Genomic DNA, 25,684 nt, shown 5'->3' on the forward strand with positions numbered 1-25,684 from the left:
TTGGAAGGAGATAATGTGGTCCCTGCAGCAGCAGAAGTCATTGTATGGGTTAATATGGAGTGATTAATATGGAGCAGGTTGTTCCAGACATCTCTCTCCCCAGCTTCTCTTTCCAGCTCCTCTGAGGGACCCCGAGGCCGATTCCCAAGTAGGAGGGGTTACAGTGTCTCTCCAGACAGTTCTCGGTCCACCCCTGTGTCTCATCTCAGTTTGGCGTTCCTGGTAATCTTCCAAAGGAAAGTGCCCAAGAGGAATCCTGATAAGACGCCCAACCACCTCAACTGGCAGCTTTTGACATATCTAACTCCTCACCCCGATATAGTCAGTTTGTTGACATTGTAGATACTTTTAAAGTATTAATGTATTATGAGTCGGAAAAAGAGGGGACTGATATTTATGATATTTAATTTTGACACTGTGGATGTTGTTTTGATTTATTTGTATTATATATTTGTTTTGTATATTCTATTGTTGGAGTAAGGACTGCCTTTAACACCTCAAACATGATTTAAAAATCAAACTTGATATAAGTCTCTGTGTTTATATCCTGTACCTGTAGGAAATCTCATACACCTCATTACACATGAATTACATGGAATGATTTTCCCTTTACTTTTACATTATGGTTAGAATATCACCCTGGCTACAGTCACACTCTTGTGCCTGACTTCCTGCATCACATCCCACACCTCAGTTCTCCAGTGAGGATGGAAGCGGTGTCACTTTATTTCCAGCTCCCTCCACCTTGTTCTGCGGTGCGCATGCGCGGCCTCCCCTGAAAACCGCACGCGTCTCGCCGCTCGTCTCTCTCCGGTGCCTGAGCCCAGAGATGCGCACACTGAGCCGGAGGAGCAGGAGGAGGACACCGCGGCACAGAAATGCGCACAGCCCCGAGCCACAGCCGGCGATAGACGGCTCCACACCCCGGCAACACCCCGAGCCTCAGCACCATGGGTTAGGAGGATTATGGCAAACTTTGGCACACTTTGCGTCATGGGGAGAGAAAATCACCTCGGAGAGCTAAATTAAGAGCACAATAAGACTTGAGAGAGGGAAGAGGAGGAGGAGGAGGAGAAGGAAGGGATCTGATTCCTGTCGTTTTCTACACCAGCTCCTCTCCCACTCTGCTCCGGAGAGATGATCACGGAGCTGGCGTGCACGGCCGTGGCAGTGGGTCTCTATGTGAACACGTTGGACGCAGATTTCTGCTACGATGACAGGTACGATGGGGTCTGCAGCACCGTCAGCCTCCGCTCCTCCACATGTCATCTGCTCCTGTTAGAAGCAGAGGAGGAGGACGAGGAGGAGGGGGACGCAGTGCTCGCTGGTTTGCATGTGCTTTTGTCCGTGCAGCCTTATAATAAATCCGAGCTTATTTGCAGGCTGCAGGCACAAAGACAGGGAAAGACAGGAGGGGAGTGTGCTGAGAGCTGAGGGGTAAAATTGCAGCAGGAGCAGTTTGGTCCTTCAACTTGCACAGCTCTCCAGTTATTCCTCATAATGCTTAACTCCACATTTCACTTCATGCATGTATCCTATGTTCCTTGCATGTGCGTAAAATGGCACATGATTTCATCTCCACATCTGCACATGCTTCTTGTCCACAACATGTTGTGCAGCCCAGGTCCCAGCGCCTGCTGCGCACATGAAGCGCCTCACATACTCTTTGTGTTGTTTAAGAAGAGGAATCAATCCCTGCCTGTTATAACAATGCCCCCCATCCCTGAGGGAACCCAGTTAATTTAAACTGGGAGTTTTAATTTTGCAAACAGCTGAATAAAAATGTCAACACAGGACCATGCTGTGGGGGGACCTTCAGAGGAATCCTGATGCACAGAGGTGTACAGTAAGGAGGAAAGGGAAAGGTGGATCAGACAAGACACTTTTAATAACAAACATCTGAGTTTGTTTTCATAAAAATACAGTTTAGTTGGTAATATCCACTTCTGTGAATATACCGTATTCATAATGAGCAGCCTGCGGGTTGTGACCCTGGAAGAGATCCCAAAACAAGCCTGAGGGGATCACAAGATAAAGATTAATTATCCGTTTATTTGTTTATTCATTATTTTACTCAATTAATTATTTTGATTATGAAATGTTCACCAGCTTTTGTCCGACAAACTATCCAGAAACAAAAAGATTGAAATCAGAGAGAACCTCACATCGGACAAATCAGAGAATATTTTTGCATTACTGCAAATTTAAAAAATAAAAATTGTGACATTTTCTCAAGCAACATAGTGGTATCAGTAGATGCTCTTCTATTCCTTCTATCTATGCTTGTGAGAATAGTCACCCTTACTGTAAACAAGTTCAGCCTCTTAAGAAGAGGGAATGACAGGTAGTTCTTTGTTGATTCTAAAGTCTGTATATGGGCATAACTGCTTTAAGCCCTGTCAGAATTTATATTAATAGTTCTTCCGTTATCTAGTATTAAATCGCAAAGTGAAAATCACTGACATTTAAGCCATGTGGTGGATTTCTCTGAGGATTTAAAGAAGGTGAACAGGTTGACCCCTGTTCGTCCAAAGCTCAGTCTGGTAAGCGTCTCCAGACACTTAAAAAGGTCAGAGAGCCCCATCCCCACTTTTCAACATCCATCGGTAACCCCACTGTGTGTTTGGTGTGTGTGTGGAGGTGATGGAGGACGAGATGCATTAAAGAAAGAGCGTTGGTGGAAGTGAGTCTCCAGTTACATCACACCTCGCCAAATACCCCCACAAAGCGCCGTAATTCATCCATCAGCCTTGTCCGTACATGTGACCGTGACACTGCGAGGTTGTCAAAACGCCATTTGGTGACAGATTACCCGGTGCACTGGTCCGCCCGCCTCGCCCCACGCTCGCACTCCATCGCCTCAGTGAAAGTTCAGTATCCACGGACACTGTGTATCTATCAAAGTCACCATGGTAATTTACACTCCGGGGGGGACAGACACTTGCGTTTTTGGTTCAGCACTCTCAGATGGAGGAGTGTGAATACCAATCAGAGGTCTGACCTTCCGTGGTCGTTCATCAAACGCTGTCCCCGCTCGGGGTCAAGAGCTGTGTGCTCCCGGTCTCATCCTTCGGGGATTAGAAAAGAGTTATGAGGAAAAGGTTAAAGCAAGAGAGGGATTGAAGAGGAGGAGCGCTGCACTAATCATCCTGCTCTGGAGATGACGGCCTCGGATGTAGACAAATTTGTTTTCCTACTTTTGTCCTCTTCTGTGAACTCAGACAATCTTATCTGACCTTTCACCCTGTAATCAAATTCTCGTTGCACGTCACATGCAGTTCCTATCGTGCGAGACAAGATGGCGAAGCTGATAACTCGTCTGCGTCCGTGCACTCCAATTTGTGGGGATGTTCTGGCCTGCTCTCTGCTTTTTCAATCATGTCAAGTGTTTTTCCTGGGCACTGCTCTGGGCCTGGCCAAGCACTCTCCTGGCCAATGGTAATCCCAGCGAAAAGCTTGTGCGTGTGAAATGACAGAGTTTTACAGGAGCTGGGAGAGCATGAGAGCCAGTACATTTCTGATTTGGGGGAAAAATCAAGCCGAGATCTGCTGGTTTACAGCCAGGCCTTTCTTGGGTTTAGCCAGAAGGCCTACATTTATTTACACAGTATTGATATGTTTATGTAGGCAGTTAGATTGATTGCTGTTTAACTGTGGTCATAGATTGGAAAATATATTTAATCTAACCTCCGAACTCTCCTTTGAATACCCATCAAAGCTCTTGACAGGTTAACAAATGAGGCTCCGATGATTTTTAACAGATCCCTTTGACAAATCAACTCAGTAATGGATGCCTTCAGCAGGAAGACGAGGACATTATTCAGTCAACACAGAAATGGAAGCAAGGACAAGATAAAAGGCGACATTGTGAAATGAAATGCATCCTAAGTGGAAGAATAAGAATTCATAAAACATCTGTGACCCCAGTCACATCACAATCCCTCAGCAGTACTCAGAAATATATTATGGGCCATTTGGGGATTCAAGTAAAAACATCTTCCTTCTTTGTTTTAGAAGAGCTGAACAATTTAATTTCTGGGTGAGGGTCTGTGGGTTTAGAGGAGTTTGGTGAAACTTGGATTTTACCAACCAGCACATTCCCAGTACAACCACCGTGACATTTCTGTATCTAATATATCCTCATGGGTAAAGCTGAAAATCTTTATCCCAAACAAGGGTTTAAACAATTAAAAGATCCACATAAATATCCCAGCAGTGACTGAAGAGAAGCGCCCCACAATGAAGTTGAGGATCGTTGACTCTGCTGGCTTCAACATCTGTTACTTCTCTAGCTTGGTTTCTGAGGTTAACCCATAAATGCATCAGTATGGCATTGTCTTTCAGAAGTGCCCTTTCATCATAGTTCAAACCGCACTGCTTTGAATTGAAGTGCTAATCAATTGCCTGTATGAATGTTGCTGCACACACTTTAGCCCCTTGGAACACACATGTGACAATCTATCACTGCAAAACCCCCAGAGAGCGTTAAAAACACGGAGAGAGCTGTTTTCTCGCGTCTTTATTTTGGTCATTTAGGCGACTTACAATTGTTCCACAGAAACATCTGTATGTAGCAAGTATGTGGACATATGCTCCGTTAATGAGGAGCATTGTTGTGTCAGGAATAAGCCTATGCTTGTATCAACAGCCACTCAGATAAGAGAGCAGTAAATTTAACTGTAAAGCAGGAGGGCAGGTTTCTTAAGTGTTTCTGATTGTTTATTTATTGCCCCTAGCTACATAGGTGTATTGTACCACGTATTACTTATTGAAAAACTTTGTAGCAGTTACAAAGTCGACCAAAACTGGAGGAAACATTCGACTTAAATTCGATAAAATTAGGGCTGTCACTTTTTTGAGCTAAAAATACATGTGAACAAAATTACTTTAGAGTCAGTCGGGTATGCTCCGATTTAACTGGCTTCTTTGTACCAAGCTAACATATCCTGTAGTGAACACAGCTGTCGAAGCCTAGTATCAACTCTCCATCTAGTGGCTGGTTGTAAAGGCAGGCCCAACCCCAAAAGGTCAAAGTAACAGAAGGTTAAAGGGATCAGTAATGCAGTTTAGAAAAAAGTCTGTTTAAATCTTTTACATAATGTGTTAGTGTAAATAATACACTGCAGCTTTAACTTTGTAATGTCCCTCAACTTTTAATTCGAGGGTATAATTACAGGACCAACAGACAAAATCCATAAGCTTCAAAAACATCACTTAGTACAATTAATGATTGTATTTGGTCATGCTCCAACAAAAGGACCCTTGTCATCTCTGATTCTGATATTGTTGCAGCTCATAATCAGTTCATTTGAATGTGTTGGTGCTCCCAAGGCTCGCTGGGAAGGGTTTCTGCCCACTCTGGTAAATGTTGCCAGGAATTCCTGTGCCTCTCGTGGAATAATTATCTAAAACCTGCCTTCGTTTGTGCTGAGGCTGTTTAAGTTACTGTGTGTGCTCGGAGGAGATAAATATTGAGGGAAGAAGTGGGCTAATGATGTGAGTGAGCAAAATGTCTCCGACTGGGCTGTGTGCGGCTCGTGCCTGTCAGGAGGAATTTTCACTGTAAGCGTTTTAGAAATGAGTGACATCGTAGAATACAAGCAGAAATTGAAAATGAACAATGTGGTGAGAATAACTGATATAAAAAGTGCTTATGAATAGTAATTTGAGATGGTTTTGAGGTAGGAGGCTTGGGTCAGGTTTGCGTACATTATATGTTTTTCGAGGAGGAACAGAAGCAAACCTCACAAAAAGGGTTGGTGGTGAAAAAAACTCTTCTGATGTGTCACTATTGTTTGCACTTGCATGTATTTAAGCATTACACACGTTTTTACTCGCTTGGCGTCAAAAGAGTCAGTGTTTGCTATTGATGCTTTTGCCTTTGCCTCTTCAGATGTGAGGTTGAAGACACGGACTACTGATTAAACAACAGAATCGACGGTGTGGTTTTTGGCAGAAGCAAAATAAGAGCAAACGGCAAGGCAGGCGTGGTCTATGGAATTCGATTAAACAGGCAGGAATACAAACAACTAAAGCTCCGAACTCATAAATAAACAGAAGACAAACAAGCAAAATTGAAGCACAAAGGAAAAGCAGGGATGCTAACAGACGAACTGAGAGAGGAGCGTGGAGCACAGGGACTATATACACAAAAATAACGAGGGGATTGGCAAATTCAGGTGCGACGCATTAGGGCAGGTGCAGACAATCACAAAGGAGGGAAACCAGAAAAAGATCCAAATCCAAATATCCCCCAAAAAAATCTATATATACAAACAAGTTTTGAAGTCCAAAGACAAATCAGAAGACTTTCAAAATGTCTCTTTTATTAATTCAAGACAAGGAAGGAGACAAAGAGTCTCATCTTGATTACTCGCAGCTTTAATTGACATCAGCACACAGTGATCAACCCTGCAGATGTCAGGACTTTGAAACCAGTGTGTTGAACTGGGTGAAGTAGAATTTCTCTTCAGCTTTACAACGGTGTCCAGTTCAACGCTGATTAAAAGAAATCACAGCAGTTGCACTGAAGACTTCAAGATAAAATGTTAAAGCCCATCTTCTTGTGCTGGGATGCGCTCCAGCTTTTGCAATCCTTAAAGGGGCAGAAAAAAACAGTCATCTGGCAAACGCAGCCGCTTGCATGGCTTGTTCTTTATAATGAAAGGGTAGTGAGGCAGTTTGTCAGAAACGTTTTTGCAAGTTATTGCCATAACAGACTGAATCCCCTTCATGTACAGTTCCAAGATAAGCCAACTCAAACTTTTGACCTAAGAATAAATTGAAGATTTGAAGTTTTCCTCTGAATTAGTGACTCTACTTGTTTTTATTTTGAGGCATCATTGGGCAGTGAGGGTATTAATCCAGTATTCTTCATTGAGCTTTTGAAAGTTTCGAAATAACCAGAAAACTTTCCAACCAAGGGTTAGATTGGTTGGAATCATAGCAGCTGTTAGCCGTAGTCACAGTTTGAAGCTTTGGGGAATTCCTTTTGTTTGATACATTAATGACAGATGACTAATTTAATACATGTTGTACTTCATAGATCTGTTGCCTCAGGACCCTGTAGACAAACAGAGAAGAAATGCTTTTGTCTATTTTAACGTTGTCCATCATTGTCCTGCATACGAGGCCGGTTGAAGCGTTGCTAACCCTTGGCCGGCCCTTATGCTTTGTAGGCTGCATTCAACCCGCCCGTCTGCCAAGACATGGCCACGCAACCTCAGTCCCACGACCCTCCCTGTACACACACCATATGTGGATCCCTAAACACTGGTATCCATGCACAGGTTTGCCAGCGCCCTGTAAGATACAAATGCCAAAGCCGCACATTTGTCACGCAACACCCCGGCTGGATTTGGGAGGATGAATTCCTCAGAACCACAGATAGTGTGGTGAAAAATAAATCTTTCTAGTTTCTTATCCAGTCAACGTCACGTGTGTTTATCGTGCTCGTCTCCAACTGAGACCCTTCATAATTGTGTTGAGCAGCACAGGCTTGGATCTACTATAGCACACTTTGTAAGCAAAGCTGCTTTTTGTGGCGTTAGATTACTCACAGAGGCCGGCGTCCACTTTCCCTCTTCAAACTACAAGGTGGACTTCTCAAACAACTTAGAGCAGTTAGGGTGTAATATAAAACCCAACCCGAGCTGGGGGATCACACAAATCCCAAGCAGTTACCCTTTCTACTTTTTGCGATCAATAGCCATCGAGTATCATCTTTCAGTGACTGTGAAGTTTTTTGTCTGTAGCCCAGAACAGCTGTCAGAGCAGAAAATCAAATGTGCGTTTTTTTTTTTGCAACACAAAGCCATCGTGTTTCACTACAGCCGGCATCAGCTCTGACAGAGAAAAACGCTTAGTTCTGACTCTCATCAGGCAGTTTCTCAGAATGTGGAGGAGTCTGTTTGTGCATGAGGAGCTGTTGCGCTGACAGCTTTCCCCCCAGTGATGGTGCAGCCGTAAGTAGTTGATGGTGTAAATGATCAGGTGGAGGGAGATGGCTCGGGTCTGCTGGCTGTGGTTTGTATGATCTTTGAGCTGTGCATGCAGATCTTTTTGAAAGGGTTTGAAGTCATGAAGGCAGCGTCCGAAATAAAATCTTCACGTTTGCATCGACTGACCCCAAAGAAATTGTTTGACATTTTGGAAAATAAGCGTATTATCTTTTTGATGAGATGAGAAGATTGATACGATTTTTGCTCAGACCAGTTTGGATGTTTCAGAGTAAAGGACTAAAAAAGTTCAGATTCCGATATAAGCACAAACACAACCAAATACACAGAACTTGAATCAAGAAAATAAACAAACTTATAATGTCAAATATTTTTTGCATTGTTACAATAAAGGCTTTTAGATTGATGAATATCAAACATAAACACAGATACCGATATGTCTGTGAATGGCTCGCATGTGTTAGCTTAAGATCTATCTTTTAAACTCAACAAAATATTGAACAGTTCCTTTAATTTTGCTGATGCTTACCAGACCAAACATTTGGCAAATAAAGACGTCAGTGACAGCTCCACATAAAATATGCAGATAACGGCTGTTTGAGTTCCGCTAACATTTTAAGCTGACAGCCGTTATCATCACCTGAAGCTTTTTTTCCCTCAAGCTTCATTCATTTTACTGAGTTGGAATAAATTGCTGCTGAAGATAAAACGAGGAATATATGTTTTTCAGTTTGATAAATACTTCTAATATGATGAGGAAAAAACGTTTCGCTGCGATAAAACTCCCATTCATCTCAGCATGGGATATATGAGAGTGCGCTGTGCCTTAATTATAGTTCTAAGAACCAGGCTCTTCACAAAACCAATAGAGATCCATTAGATCGTCAACCTTGGCGCTGAACCCTCGCTGAGCAATGCAAAAAAAACGAACTCATTCCACCTTCATGCACGGATACTTCAGCTTACTCCTGTGAAATGTACCAATGTGCATACGGCTTTCTGGGTCAGAAGTGGGCTCGGTGTGTGTGGGGAAAATCCGTTTGCGCTTCTCACCTCATAAAAACCTGTGCAGGGGAGATTGAGGGGGTTTGTGTGAGGGCTTGAGGGATTTAAGATTCAGGTGGGATCAGATGACAGTCCCTGCCAGCTCCACTCAAGGGTACAGTTATAGTGTTTGCTATTGTAATATCGGAGGAGTGCAGTGATTATACTGTGAGCTTTGTCACTCTAGTTTGCTATAATTGGTGTTTTTCTCCCCTTTAGTGTCTTTGTAGCACAACATCAGTCATTCTGTAAAATAATTTGCCGAAACAGAAGCTGTAGGATGTCAAAATCAAAAAGCTGTGCATGTATAAAATGTCTCAAGTGTCAAATTGTTATCTGTCCATATTCACTCTTTCTGGATTTATATGCTTGGATGCCATAAACTATATTCTCATTTCATTCCCATCTTCTTGATTTACTCTGCAAAGCTAGATAGCCTCTATCCTCTTCCTGTTTCCTCCTGATAAGCGTCTAAAAGTGGAGAACCACGGTAGATAGCACAGACAGAGGAAGTGGGGAAGTCTCAGTGCAGATGTGTCTTTTGGAGGTTCTCACAATAGAAGGTTACACAGAGTGGTGATGACATTAAGAAGTGCGAGACGGCTGATTATTATAGATAGTTTGAAACAGAAGGAGCTGGAAATTGCAAGTTGGAAAACAAACATAGCTTTGTTCTAAAGGAGGGAATCACGGCTTGATGCTAAACTGCGCTGAGTTGGAAAGTGGATTGTAATTTCCTGTCTAACCATGCAGCCGCAGGTTTTTGGTTTTTGTGGTACATCATTTCCTGCCCAATCGTAACACCGATTCATTCAGGTTTGGCTCCGTCGGAATGTCATTAATCTGCGCGTAGGACCAAAAAAGCACATCATCCGTCATGTTAACGATCCTCCTTATTTATCTAGGCAAGGTCAGTTCTCCCATGTTTGATACACCGCGCTGTTCAATACACCTCATCTTTGCTCAGTAGAGTCATGCAATGGCATGTTTTTGCAGGTACCCGGGGTTTAAGGTGAATTGCTGTTTAACTAAATGTGGCTTTTTTGATTGCAAGAAACTCATACTGCAAATCAACCTTGATAAATGGGAGAAACCTGCACTTGATATTGGCTGGTTTCCTGCCGCACTCAGCCAGAGAAAAAACCGCCACTCTACTTATCTTTCTCCAGAATGTAATTTGTTTTCTCACCATCATTTTGATATTCATGGATCAATGGTTATGGAAAATGCTGCTTTTTTTTTTTTGAAGAACTATGACAGCAATTTATTTTTGCAGCTTTATCTCCTTCACAGTTAACCCTTTCAATATATCATTTTCATCTTTTGGTGGAAGGGCGCTGAATTATTCATGTTTCGCTTTTGATAGTAATACAACCAGTTTGTGTGAGCTCTGTGGCACGGTTTCACTTTCATTTCTGATGAGAAACATGCAGCAGGGAGCTGGGACTGTGTGGATACTTTGATTGGTTGCCCGCTGCCTTAAAGAAATTCAATAGCAGAGGCAAACATTTTTCATGTGAAACTGAACTGATCAAACGTCCAAAGGTGTTGTATGGTTGCAGATTTGTATCTCAGCTCTGTTGAGTTGAGGTCACTGAGTGCCACGGCGCCACCGCACTGGTTTGTGTGATCAAAAGATCCACCCAGACATCTTTCCTCCCAAGGCTCGCTCGTTACCGTGACAATTCCCCCAGTCCATCCATTACTGAAGCGGCTGAACAACAATTTAATCTACACTGCATGGCCCTGCTGGGGTTTTTTTTCTTGCCATAACCTGCAGCATCTAAGTGACAGTGCTATCAGCAGAAGAAACATACCATGTGACATTCCTGTTGCAGACAGGGAAGATGTTTGTCTGGGAAATGAAATGACCCGTCCTCCGGCACTCCTTCTCATTTGTTTTCTTTTGAAATAGCTTCCTAGTGTGTTTGCAGCGCTCGAGAAGTCAAAGGTCGACGTGTGGGAGAAGCTCTCTGTTCTTTCTTGCAGGAAGTTAGAGGAAGATTTATACCTCTCTCATGTCTGTATGTAAATATGAAGCCTTGATGTGACGTTCAACACAAAATCTAACTTAAAGCTAGGGTTGGTAATCCTGGAGAAGCTAACAAGAGCAGGATCAACTTGAAAAATATGCAACTGATACATCCCATATCTGGAGGTGTTGGCAGGCGGATTTTGCTAACTGGTATCAAACTGTTCCACTGAGCAAACCCTCATGTCAGTCCTTTCAACTGTGGCAGCAAGAAGGAAAGGTCCACGTTCTTTCGATCATCACTTTCTATAGCTGCAATTTATATGGATATATTGAATGACAAAGCACAACTTGGCTACAAACACTTGTAACCCAGTCCACTGATGTGAATGTCATGGTGTTGCTGCATGACATCATGTCTGCTTGTCCCTCCAGTCCATCTTAGACAGGAATATGCCACTTTTATGATGTTATACGATGCGTTTTATGGTTTCATAATGGGGTTTCCTGCTGCATTTTAAACAGGACCATATATTTTGGAAGCCATGCTGATAGTTTGACAAACTTGGATTATATGAAACCTCCTGTGGGGGAAGTGCATTTGACATACTTTGTTATTGCACTGGATGCTGTTGGTCTCATAATTCATAGGCAATAATTATTTATGTTCACCATTCATGTAGTTTGCGTTGCTGAGGTTTCTCAGAGTTGAATGAAAACGTGGTTCAACTTAAAGTACCTTTGAATCACTTTCACCAACTTTTGCTTTGTCTTAAGTTTGGGGTCAAATGGATGGGGTTTGCACTTCTGGGATGACTTCATTGGTTCCAATGTGCAAGCCTAGTTGAGGCAAATGGTTTTCGTTGTACCAGCCATGTTCAACAGATCACAGATCAGAATTTGAAAAGATCTTAGATAATTAGCACGGATCCTTGAAAGGAAGACAGATTTGGTCAGGGTTGCCCTCCGTGGTACCCCTCTATAGCTGCCATTTCTCTCCGGCTAATGCTGGAATGTGACAACCGGTCACGGCAAAAGAAAGGAAGGCCTATTCCTGATTGGATACAGTGCTGGACACTCCGTTAGTGTAGCATACTTGGCCATTACAACTGCTGCATGTGAATCTGACCACTGAAAGCTGTCAAAGCAGAGAGGAGGCTAACTGCTCCAGAACTGTGACATTGCAGGGTGTTGTGTTTTCTGTACAACTTGCAGCCAACCTTTACATACACATCCTCCACATTCTCAAAATAGCTGCATTTTTTAATTTGTGATCAGATTACGAGCCAATTCTGTTGAAGCATTAAAGTGTTTTTTTTTGTTAAATCACAGACAGAAGGCTTTTGACGAGAAACAGAATGCGGCTTTGTTTCTCCAGCTGCTCCCTTGGCAGCACTGCAGCACTCAGATCCTCAACTGGCTCTGTGATTTGTCATCAGCAATTAAAGTTGGCCTCATTGTAATCTCCACAGCAAGATCAGAAATTATCTGGTTTCTCAAAGTTGCTTGGAAGTTTGAGCAGTTGTTTGGGCTCCACGGAACAGACCTGTACCGCAAAACATGGACTCCTCAAATCATCATTTGATTGGTCTTTAGCTAAAATTCTCCTTACTCCTGACTCGTGGGCTGCTTCATAGTAGGAGTGTCAAGTGAGGACCACAATCCAGTGTTTGGTTTGTTTTCAGGGTATGATATATTTATTTTTGAGGGACACCAGACAGAAAGAACATTGGATCCATCTGGGCATAGCCAAGATCTACCATGTTGTTGATTCCGGTGAATAAAGTGATGGTTACGGTTTTTAATGTAGGACGTTACTGATGCTTTGTGTCCACACCTGGTGCTCTGCCTATGTGAGCGAACATGTACACATGCAAACCATCCTGCTGGACTATGTGAAAAGTGAGCAGAGAATGTTCCTGTGGAGAAAAATTAATGTTCAACACTGTATTTGTCCCCAGTGCGGGAGTCCCTCATTTGAATTCAAGTATGGAGGGGGCTGATCGATCATCATGAAATTTTAGTTGGGCAGTAGTTTTTTTTTTTTAGGTCACTGTGCCAACACCCGTTGCTTGTTGGAACTAGGTCAGCGGAATTGATTGTAGAGGCAGAAGGCAGAGTGAATTAAAGAGGTAAGGGAATTATACCTGGTGCAACAAAAGACATGCTCACACGCTTGATAATGGAATCATCATGTTTTTGGAGCTGTTACAGTAAACTCAACAGAATATTTGCTAAGAAAATAGCTTGTTATGACTTTAACATTTCCCAAATATTAAGTTTGAATGCATGACAGCAGAATTTGTATTGATTACTTTGTACATAACCCACGTAGCCAAAAATAAATTCCTATTACTACATAATAGACTATTATTTAGTTGCCTTTGGTGGTGGACACACCCTATTGCATTTATATTTGTCACTTAATTAAAACATTTACCAGTATTTAAAGCTTTCCTTCTAAAGCTTTCTTTCTGATATCACGTTTGAAGCAGATTGTGACAAAGACCGACATAGAATTGTCCTATTTTCCTACAAACCTAAAAACCCAATGACAGTGCAGAATGTTGTGATTATCAGATAAAAATAGGAAGAGAATAAAACAGTCCTGTTAGCACTCAAATCTGTTCATCATTCCAACCAAACATTTTTGTATGTCATTATGTTCCAGAAAATCCAGGAAACTCCCAAATTTCCTGAAACTTACTAAATGTTTAGAAAAATAGCTAATCTTTTCACAAAGTGTATATTCCAGAGGTTATGTCTTCATACATGCAAATGATGTATGACATGCATATTATGATTTGAGAGTAAAAGTGGCAAGCAGTAAATTAGAACCACAGTAAAACAGCATATTTCTGCCTGAATTCCAGAAGAAGCAGCAATGTTGTATCTGCAGTACGGAGCAGAGATACAGCAAAACATCTGTCTGGCATTTTAAATCATATCCCCAGCCTGTACACAGCTGTGATTCGTGTATTGTTTGGCCAAGGCAGAACATTAATCAAGCATCACATTTATCACTGTGGATGCAGGCGAGTCGGAGGAAGCCACCCTAATTAACCGTCCACAGTCAGACACTGTAATTAACTGCTGGGGCCATAATAGATGAAGAATTTGGATGAAGAGATTTTTTTTTCTAATGTGCCGGAGGTGGTTTACTGGCTGGGTCCCACTGATGGGATGGATGGTGTTAAAGTTGGCCACTGCTTTACCGATAAGCGCTGGATGCGTGGTAATGCCAGGAAAGGATTTTAGAAACCCTATAAAATCCAGTCCATTGCTTCTGGATATTGGCTCATTTAAATGTACTTCTCATGATGAAATCTCTTTGGCGCAGCACCCCACTGCAGGCATATGGCATATTTATTGGGTGAGACACTTTTAAAATACCCATAAATTTCACATTAAGGGCTCCAGTCTTAATGCATGAGGGGGAAACTAATCTGTATGTAAGAATCTTATTCCAAAGCAGTTCCTGGTGGTCTTTGGGGTGTTCAATTCATGGAGGTGTGAAACTGTAATTTGTTGTTGACCTCCTCCAAATACCAGTTTCTGATTGGATGCTTAACATGCAAGAGAAACAGCTGCACAGCTTAGCATTCCTCTGCGGGTGCAAAGCAAAGGCTCAAGTTTAGATACAGATCCAAACAGAACTTTATGTCCATACTCTGCGTTCATTTCATATATATTTTTTGCACGTCCTTGAAAGCTTAGGGATATGACTGGAAATCTTGGGGGCAACAGTGGAGATAGTAGTTTAAGCAAGACGACAATAGAACATGAAGAAATTTGGTGGAACTTTTTGAGGAGAGACTGCGCCTTTTGCCACTTTCTAAGGAATAAGTAACATGTCTCCACTCAAGATTGCCCTCTAGTGGATGCATTGCTTAACAACCAACATAAGAGGATGCGCGGAAGTAAAATTGGCACTATCTCTTTTCGTCATTAAAAGTTTTTATCTAAATGAAACAAACCCTTGATTATTGTTTATAACTATGATCTTTAAGGTTTCAGTTTTGACCCCCTCGAACCCCCAACCGAGTTTCTCCTTCCACTGACTGTGCTTTTTGTATGCCCTGGGGGAGAGTAAAGCATTTAGTTTTATTAGCCATTGATTTCCCATAGCACTCGCCCTGGTGCAGGCTGAAGATTCATCACAGCCTTTCATTGACACCATCACTCAGGGAACACTGCGGTGGGCTCGGTCACCTTTTCAGCTGAGGCGGCAGCAGCAGCTCGTCGTCGGATCACTTCTGTTTTGTGCGAGCAGCTAAAGGGAAGTGATCAATCAGTCGCTTAGATGAAGATGAAGACTTTGCAATCAATCTGCTGAAAAATAAATGAAGGAGTCGCCAACTCATTGATTGGGTTTGTTATTTTTTAACCACTAGACAAACTAAAACAATGTATTCGAAAAATAATATTCCATTCAATGTCTGTGGGTTTGAGTCCGGACTCTATAAAGTTGCAGTCTATCAAATAAAATGTTGAGAATTAGATGAAAAGATTGATTCCACGCTCTTGTTGGTTTCGTTAAGCATGGAGCTGTAGCTGCTGGGCATAGATTAGCTATCCTCTAATTTAGCTTAGCTATGACTGGAAGCAGGTAGTGGCTAATTCCCTCTGTTTACATTCACTTCTTGTTCTGTTTACATGTTTGTTTGTGCAAGGATTAAAACAACTGGGACATAATGCGTTCATTAGTGAGCTTTAAAGGTGTTAGCGACATTTGTGAACTTTGTGCACCTGCTCCCAGTCTTACGATGAGATAATCACCTCTGGGCTCCAGATAAATGTACGGACATTAGGGTGTTGACAATCTTTTATCTTATTTTTAGCAAGAAAATTCATGTTATCTTTTAGGTATCCACGAAAGTTCATTTGATATTCACTTAGGAAAGATAAAATGGGCAGAATTGTGAGTAAGATAAGATAATTATTAAATGAAACATTCAACATAAATGCTGGGAAATACAAAATAGAAATGATATGCACGGCAGATATTTTGTCTGTGTTGTAAGCAGTTACATGCAACATAACTTCCTGTGTACACGGTATATGTATCAGATCTCAATACATGTAAATATGGTGATAAAGTGAACAATCAGCCTCGGTGGAGGTATTCGCTCTCCGAGTGCCCTTCTAGTTTATTTATGTCCCTGCATATCTTTAAAGTCATGGTCAAGGTCTGTATGAGTGCACAGTCCACATTCACCTTAAACACAATGAGTTGACTCCGGCCTATTTGCTAATCAGGAAACCAGCTTCACAGGGGACATGAAAGCGAGTCCGCGGCCTGACACAAGAGAGACAGCCAACTTCCTGACACTTAGCTCAGACTGTTTCTGCCTCTTTGAAGCCCAGAGCCCCCGGAAGAAATCAGTTTGTCCTGATTGGCTGCTGGGACAGACTGAGGATGTGAAGGGGACTTTATCTTAATCAGGTCGGAGCTGAGCTGTTGGTTCTGTTGATGAAGCTTAAACAGCTGGATCTCAGTGATGAGGAGTGCGTGTCCAGAAGTGTGGCTCTTTGATCACTGCAGTTAATTTCACCAATACTTGTGTCACTTGATTGCATGTGGGTAGATATTGATGTGAGGGGAAGATAAAAAATGTTTGTAATCATCCTCAGTCCTTCATTAAGTTTTAAAATGTCCTTTTAGGTTTTTGAAACATTGATATTTATTTGTGTAGGGATCTAAACGAAAAAAAAAAAAAAGCTTATTGCCTTATAAGAGCAAATACATGCACCTGTTGTGTGTTAAATCTGTACGTTCTCTTGTGTGCACTTTGAACTTGTTCTACAGGCGGTCCAACGTGATGGGGTCACCTCGGGTCACTGCAGAAGCATTGTTGGCTGTGCAACATGTCTATATTTACAACAATAGGAACCTCAGCTATATTTATACACATACATATAGTACACAACATATACAGCTTCTTTACAACAATGATTAATGTAAATATTAATCTGTCTTGCTGTTGCTGTCTAAAATCCTTTTTTTTCCACAAAAATCTCTGCATGAGTCTTTAAACTGCCCGTTTCTTTTTTCCCCTAAACTTCTTCCTGGTTTTTTTGCACCCTTGGGAAAACTGCTGGGAGGACGGGCTATTTTTAATTAATGAATAGATAGATCCAGTGAGCTGAGCAGGAACAGATAAAAAAATTTAGGTTAGTGTTTTGAATACAAAGGAAGTTTCATCCACTTGTGTCTCAGGTTTGTTTCCACTAACATATACAAAGAAAAAAGACGAGAATCTTGCCATTTTTTCCCTTCTTTTTTCCTCTGTGTCCTCAGTGGTCGGCTCTACTGAGCAGTTTATCACTGTTCACACATTTCAAATGATGGAAAGAAACAAATAATTACATCTGAGCCGGGCATGGAAATCTGCCAAATTAATTTAGATTCACTCTCACCCACCGAGGAAAGGGAAGAGCCTCCACACAGCTCAGCATAAATCTGTCGCAGCCAATCCACTGGCAGTGTGTCAGAGTTTTATGAATGCTATCTGGATATTTATCCATTTTTCCTTTTCCCCCTCATATTCGTGCCACTGTGGCGTGGGAGTGTGGGAAAGTAGCCGGGCCACTTCTGGTGGGGGTATTGTTCTGCGAGTGGTGTTGTTGAAGTATGATGTTTGAACACACCCTTAATACTCACTTCCTGACCTTTCGGCCCACAGATACACAAAATAAACAGAAAATAAGAGTTGATAATAAATTAGGAAATATGTTATCATTGTCTGTATGTATGGCTGTTAAGTTGCTTCCAAGCTGAGTCAGTTGCTCTTGACATTTTCTGTAACTTTTCCTGCGCATGTGAATACGGCTGGAACATTTCCGGAAAATTCATTGTTAGAGAGTGGGCGTGTTCATGAAGTTTTTAACTTTGAAATGATATTTGGGTTTCGGTCTTGTCGGCTGGGCTATCTACTTGAATTTTAATGCTGCACTTGTAATCTGTAATCGGGGAAAACCTCAGGCACACAAAAAACAGAATGCCTGTTGGGTTCAGGTCAGGCATGGCTAATTCTCTGGCTCGGTCAGTTTTGGACAGCACGTTGCAGCCTGGACCCCCCCACCACCCCTTGACTCACAAATTAATTTTCCTGTTGTGAACACGTCTCACACTGAAAAAAATCACCTGCTGCACTCTTCATATGTGAAAGGTAAAACTCTGGAAAATGTCTGAAACTAATTTTCCAGATATTTTCATGCCGCTGCTCAGAACAAAGACATTCTGAATTTATAATATTCTGGCTTCTCTCAACACGTCACTCTTTCATCACCACCTCCTCGTTGCCTGTGTCTTGCTGCTACACACCGGCGGCTGATAACGAGCCAATGGATGAATCACTCAGGCCCAGGCAGAAAGCGTATAATGGCTTAAATCATGATCGTTCAACCCTGTGCCGTGATGGATGGGCAGGTACCTCTGTGACCGGGGAAAAAGAGCAGATCTCCACGTGCTCGCTCGCCTCATGTGGTGCAGCACAATACGTTCCCGGCTGGAGTGACCATTGAGGTGAAATTTATGGGATTTTTATCCTCAACCAGCTGCGGCGTTCACCGGGAACAAAGCCCTGAACAGTTGTTTTCCTTCCAACACTCGGAGGTTCTCATATACATATTGTGTCATTCCACATGTGCAGTATATGAGCCCACACAGAACCTTAAATCGGATTACTCTTTGACCCCCGACCTCCGTGCATGTCTCAGAAACTATGCACTCGATGATCACTTTCTAATCCTGTTAGTATTGGATTAACACAGAGGTGATGTGGACCCTGACACTCTCTTTAATACACTTTACCAGAAACTGTGAGACTGAATCTTAATGAGAGTGGGATCAATAAATGCTGGAGCGCCTCCTGCCAATACAGATCATTGTGCATAAAGAAATAGAAATCAATAGCTTCTTTTCATTGTCAGTAAATTATGAATTTTTTTTTTTACCCCAGCAGGACAAGTTAATTAGAAGCACTGTCGATGCTTTCTTATAGTTTAGCAGAACTTATCTATGGATTGGTTCAGTGGCGGATCTAAGATTTTTCTAAAAGGGCCATAAAGGGGCCAACATTTACACAGAGTGGTCAACCTCCATGCACAGGTCCTGGTTTAGTGACGTGCACATTCAAACAATTCATTGTTTACTGTTAAGCTTTTAGCAAAAACATGCATCATTGAATTTATTTTGAAAATTGTTCGTTGTTCAAGCACATTGTGTTCTGTGAAAATAAAAAAAATCTTAACAAATTGTCATTGTTATTGTTCGGAAGTGACTAATTAAAATATATTTAGAAAAAAGATACTTCAGGGAATCAGATTTCATTTTTGTACACAATATAATAAGTGCACACACAGGATAATTCATGCAGATTTTAATTATCGAGTGGCAGCTCCTGTGCCTCCCCAGCTCCTCTGTGCTGATATAATTAGTTTTGTCCTCATCCAGTCTTAATCATCTGCTTTCCTGTTACTCCTGCAGCATCACTGGTGTGCTCACGTTGGTGCTTCAGCCCAACGTCAGCATTGTGTGAGGAGAAGTCCTGTCTGCTGCAGCTCTCTGTTCGTGTGCCTAATTAGCTCTCAGAGATGGAAATGTGATAGATCTCAGCCAGACGAAGTGTCTTGGAAAGAGCTTGGTGAGCAGATGAAGCAGAAGCAGATAATAAGGAAGACAGTGAAGACAAAGGAGAGACAGGGGCACAGAGAAGGAGAATGAAGGGAATGAAGGGAACGATGGGGGACAGGGAACATGGACTGAGATGGACGACATGACAGCTCCTCAAAAGCATCTCAGTAAACTCTGCTTTCTCCATGTTAGTGCACAGGACATGGGCCAAAAAGTCAAAATGCATGTTAAAAATTGTTTCTGTAAATTTAGGTTCTCATCACATTGAGGTTAATTTTAAGTTTGGTTTCGGTTAGTTATCTGATGCTATAAAAACAAGGTGAAACTTCATGATTGACACCTGACACTGACTTGCAACTGGTTGAATGTTTGCGTCATCCAATCTCTACTGCCGTCAGGGAGGAGGGGGACGCTCTGCTAGGAAATGTAATAATTCAGCCAATCATGATTAAGAGATGCAGTTTATTGGATAAGGTTTATTAGAGTTAAATTAGACTCAAGTGTGTTGTTTATTAAAACTGTTAATATTACTGTTTTAGTTTATATGGATGTGTTTATACAGTCAGAGTGCAGAGAGGCGGGAATGAGGTGTGGTACAGTGTGTTAAATGAAATCTGTAAACTGAATTTCAAATGGATGCAATTAAGAAAACAACTATTTTATAAGATTTAGAGAGAGAGAGAGAGATGTCTCCCTGGCTCAGCCTCGTGAGAGTTGACTTGGGGAATAATCACCAGGGTCTACGTGATTGAAACTGCAGCTGAAGTCTTGGATAAACAACTTAGTGCATTTGATTAAGAGGCCAGAGAGGTTTATATAAAATAGAGCGTGCGATCATGTTTTTGCACTGATGTCCTCAGAGAGATATAAACACACACAGATACACTCCAGTGGTCTGGGATTCCATTGCAGGATTTATTAGAAAAGTGAAATAATCTTATCATGTTTCCGTTGAGCTCATTAATGGATGAAATCATGTTCGCTGGTGTTTTCATTTGAAACAACCACAAAGTAGCTATTTATGTTGGGTGGTATTCCAATGAAACCTCCATTTACATTTGTTAATATGGGTTGAAGTGATGTGTTCATATGTGGGTAGGAATTGCTTTGGAACACAGTGTTTAAATAAAGTTCTGTGAACATGTGTGTACCCAGAGAACTTAAATTCAATTTGGTTTTGATTAAAGTATTAATTAACCAAGTTTTATAGACCCCTTAGTTATTTTTAAGAGGTTTTTTAAGAGGTTTCACATAACAAATGTTTTTTTATTTTATCTGTGGGTGTGGCTTGATCAGATGTGACTCAGCTGCCTGGCAACATAAGCAAACAGCCACACAACAATAGTGAGATTTCGATTCATGTGTTCGGTGCATGGGAAAACTTGACATCACTTTATGTGTGAAGCCCCACGTTGGGCGCCACTGCGGCAGCTGACCATGCCACACACGGCCAGAGGCAGTGCTGGTGCTTTTCAGCATCTTTATTAAACAAAACAGAAACTTACTAAAACAGAAACTTAAAGTAGCAGCACTTTCTGCTCAGCTCAGTGTCTCTCAGTCTTTCTCCATGTGTCTGTCTCAGTCCTCTGCTGCTGCCTTTTAAAGCTGAGGACCAATCAGCTAACAGCTCTCACCTGCGCTGAGTGATCCTCTCGTACAGGTGGGGGTGCTCTCCCAGCCTCCTCCACACACACACTCATAGATATATCAGTCCCCTGAATAAGCCTGAATTTGAATCAAGATCTATGAAATATTTACTGGGAAGATGGCGAAAAGGTCAAAGACCTGAATAAGATGATAAAAAAATCCTGGATGTGCCAGATCTGCATTAAAATCAAATGGGCACTTTCTTGGCCCATGTCCCATCCTTCTAACAAGTTTGTAGAAATCTGAAATCAGCATTTTTTTGTATAATCCAGCTGACGAACATATATAATATATATAACTTTATATATATATGCTTTTATGTTACTCAAAGTAAAAAAAGCTGATTGAGAAAATACGTTTTCAGGGCCTCTAATGTTAGAAAGTGCTCTCAGATTATATTTTATAAAGATTTTCAATAACTGACTGTACCTATTTGTACCAGAGATGACCACTGCTCCACCTGAAAATATTTTACTCCTCTTTATTGGACTACTTGTGCCACAATTTTCTGTCCAAACTCGACCGTAGCCGATAGAACACTAACTGAGCGAAACCGAACCTGACAAGAGTTCCGTTTTTTGTGTCCAAACCCGACTCAAGCTCAGTGTTTCCCCCGAATACAGACACCTGCAGTGTAAAAAATTACGTACCAAATATCATTTATCACATTTCTATTCTCAATACATCTTTGATTTACATATTCAGAATATACAGAAAATGTCAGCCCCCCCTCCCTTATATATTTTTTCACATTCCGTGTAGGATTATGTGGTGGACTGTCCCTTAAAGAGGCCCAGTGGCAGCCACAGTGCATGAAGGAGAAAATCACTGGTGGTGAGATCACTGCTGGGGAGGCAGTGGAGTGCCTCATTTGCATATGGAAAAGACACATACCCAAACACTGAAAGACGCCAATTTTCTCATCAAAAGCGGTGGACAGGTGAAAGAAGACCTCCCACTTCTACAAATGGACCTCGAAAAAAAGGGGAAAAAAAATCCCCAACCGCTAATGTCTCTTTTCAGCCGCTGATGGAAATCCCTGCGATTTTACCTCCCCCCACCCCAGAAGAAAAAAAAAAAACTGAAAAGACCGAACCCGTCCTGTACTTTGAGGATTGTGAATGGAGTGCCCCGCAGCCTGCCTGCCCCATATACGGTGGCTGAATACAAAAGACCCCCTTCTGTAAGAGCAATCACTCCGGGAGACCACTCTATCTGCGGCGCTGCAGCGACAGGCCTCAATGAAGCCGTCAGCGCTGGCCTCCGTAGTCACACACGCACACGCTCTCGCACATGTGCACAATCTCTCAAACATAAGGACGCACACTTTGCATGTAACTATTTATTCCTTTGGCCCCTCACACACACAAACATGAACGCTCACACACCAGTACTTTCAATCCATTCCCAAACCCTCTTGGCTAATGCATTCTTTTCATCCTTGCAGTGCTGGCCAGGAACAGGGGAGGGGATGAGTGGTTGGCGCTGATTTGAATATTTAAATTATTTATCACCAGTGAGTATTGAGACCCGAGTCATGCCAGGGTACACGAGGGAGTTGGGTGAGGGGGGATATAGCCATGTTTCGGATTTGATAATGAGTCTATTTTTGCCTGTGGTGACAGAAAAATGGTGAAAACAAAAGCCACAGTTGCAGATTTTGGCAGATCAGAGATTTATTCTGTCATTGATGCATCAGAAAAATGTAATTTTGAGGATAATTAAAAAGGTCCAGTGTGTGAGACTGAGGTGAAATTGATTCATTGGCAGATAGAAAATGAACCATAATGTTGTTTTCATGAGTAAATAATAGTTTTCATTGCCCTGGAATGAGGGTTTGAAATTTACATCGGGAGCAGGTTCCATAATGGACAAAGCAAACTCTGGCTCTGCAGAGTTTTTATGATACTTAAGGGCCACCGTAGTTCTCCTACCGGCAGGAAGGAGAGGTTGAGGTCAAGGTTATTCATTTAGGTGTCACTAAATCCTACATGCCAAATCTTTAAAGAGATACTGAATGTTAAATGTGTTTTTTCAGCTGTGAACTAAACTACATGACTGTTCTTTGATTAAACACATTCCTGCTGGTTTAAAATTCTTTTTTAACCAAATTTCCAAAACAAATCTGTATGTATGGCATGAATATACGCCACCTAGTGTTTCAAACCATCTTGTACCTTGCAGGGCTAATGCTTACTTAGAGTCAACCATTTGGGATGTTTGACATAATATTTATATATATTTGAAAAAGTTAACACCCTCAAATCAAATGTGGGAGGCCACCTGTGGCATGAATGGAAACCTGGAAGGCCATTCAGAAACGCCCCCTGCCAAACTTCTGGTTAGAGGACGACCGCTCTAACCCCTGAGCCACAGCTCTTAGAGGTGAAGTTAAAAGTTACAAGAGTCTTGTTGTAATGCGACACTGGCATAGCCTCTATACTCTGAAGACATTACACTCAAAGTAAATCCAGCAGAAATAAAACTTTCAATGTTGATAATTATTACATCTCACTTCATGTTTATAGCTCATGTATTCGTCCCTCAGTCCCTCTGTGGCGGGACCGTAAAACCTCTCATGAGTAACAGCTCACGGTGGAACTACAGTGAAAGAGGAAGAGGTTGGTAAACTGGATGATGTCATGCACTGGCTCCAAAGAAATATCGGACGAGGGAGAGTTCCACTTTGGCTCCGGAGCCTGAGAAACACACACCGGCCTTTCTCTGATGCAGAACAATCCTGGGAAACGGAGGAATTTACTACAGCTCCTGCGATGACAGGGCTGGAAGGAAAACACATTCAGAAAATGAAATGAGGGATCATTCATTGAGCAATTATCACTTTGACGCCAGGTCTGCAGGTTTACTGTACGTGCCATTTGCTGCCCATTTTCTATTTTCCTCCTCTCTTTTGGTTTAATAACTGTACAGGCTGTAATCTCTCTCTCTCTCCCTCCCTCATTCTCCACACTCTCAGCTCTAAGTTATCTCCAGACAAAGGAAGTCCTCGGCTCGGCCCCCCGTCGCGTTCCTTTTCCCTCTGTGCTGCGACATGCTCAAACACAAACAGTGCTGATAATAATCAAACCCTGAGGAGGGGAGGTTGCCACGTGATGCGAGCTGTCATGTGGCAACGTGAAAATAAAATATGAATTGATTTATGAGTGATGACGTCAGCAATGCGGCAGCTTGTGAACAGCGGTAAAAGTGGTAACTTTTAAAAGGTAACTTGGATATTTAAGGCTATTTCAAATTATTTTGGTTTCATTTCAGAACTCAAGTCCAGTGTCCACTTGTTTGGTGGGATTACCCACCGCTGAGTGTTTTCTCACATGCTTTATAGATCGTAGCATTTAAAAAAAAAAACATATTAACAACTCTCTTTTTACCACATTGTGTTTTTCCTTTTTCCTTTCCTGTGACCAGATCCCTTTTGCTTTCTTTGTTTCATGTGTGTTGGTTTCCTCCCTGGCACTAGTTTCAGATTCAGGAAAATAATCTGCAAAAATATAAATATATCTTTTATTATTGACAGGCCCTGTGTAATATCAACGCCAGATTTACCTTTTAAAATTTCCATTTTTTTTTTTTTTGCTTTACTTTGGAGATTCTTCTCCTACACTGCTGCTCAGTTGTTGAAGCTGCCTCCCCATTCATCACTCTTAATCCCTGTGGTGAACTCATTTGTAGCATGTGTGTACGTGTGTGTGTGTGCGTGTGTGTGTGTGTACGAATGCAGCTCGTGTCTCCAGTAATGATCCACTAATTACGAGAATCCACAGCAGCCTCTGGGGCGTGAAGCCACCTGTGCATTTGTGTTTGCAGGTACACTGTGACGTATGTGCATGCTGTGTGTGTGTGTGTGTGTGTGTGTCTGTGTGTGCGGTGTGTGAGCTCATGTCTCAGAGGCCATGTCTCACTTCAATAACGGCCTCTGTGGTCTGTTTATTACATTTGGCGTACTCTTTGCATTTGTCTATTAAATTTCACTTATGCGGGGATCATTGGGAGGATGGAAAACATTCTTCCATATGTGTGTCAAGATGCAGGAGGATGATTTTATTTGAAAATTACAGATTCATATGTTAAAATACTTATTTTTACAATGTTTATATTGAGCTTAAAGCAGCTTCTTAATAATAACAAACGACCACAGGAGTACTTGTACTTAAAAGGTGCGGTTTATTATGATCTGGAATCAAATATCATCCGCCTCCACGGTGCATCTCAGATTTAAGAAGCTTTATAGCGACTCTAACTTCAGTTTTTTTTATTTTATGGTTTACAACTTCACTGAGCTGGTTGACTCGCACCATTTAAAGAGTCATTTTGATCCGCAGCATGCAACTGTGCAGAAACACCAATTCAACTGATGCTGGATCTATGAATAGTGCAAGTGTACATTAAGATGTGAGTGTTCACAGC

General features: G+C 41.8%; 1 protein-coding gene across 1 annotated transcript in view; it reads left to right on the forward strand.

Moving 5' to 3' along the window:
• The first annotated feature begins 985 nt into the window (after positions 1 to 985).
• tmtc2a (transmembrane O-mannosyltransferase targeting cadherins 2a) overlaps positions 986 to 25,684 on the forward strand; it is a 52,041-nt gene continuing 27,342 nt past the window's right edge. The window contains exon 1 of the mRNA XM_020092097.2: positions 986 to 1,220. Coding sequence (XP_019947656.2) covers positions 1,138 to 1,220 — 83 coding nt within the window. The 5' untranslated portion in view covers positions 986 to 1,137. The remainder of the gene's footprint in view (positions 1,221 to 25,684) is intronic.

Source organism: Paralichthys olivaceus, chromosome 23, assembly GCF_024713975.1.
Source record: "Paralichthys olivaceus isolate ysfri-2021 chromosome 23, ASM2471397v2, whole genome shotgun sequence".
Classification (NCBI taxonomy): domain Eukaryota; kingdom Metazoa; phylum Chordata; class Actinopteri; order Pleuronectiformes; family Paralichthyidae; genus Paralichthys; species Paralichthys olivaceus.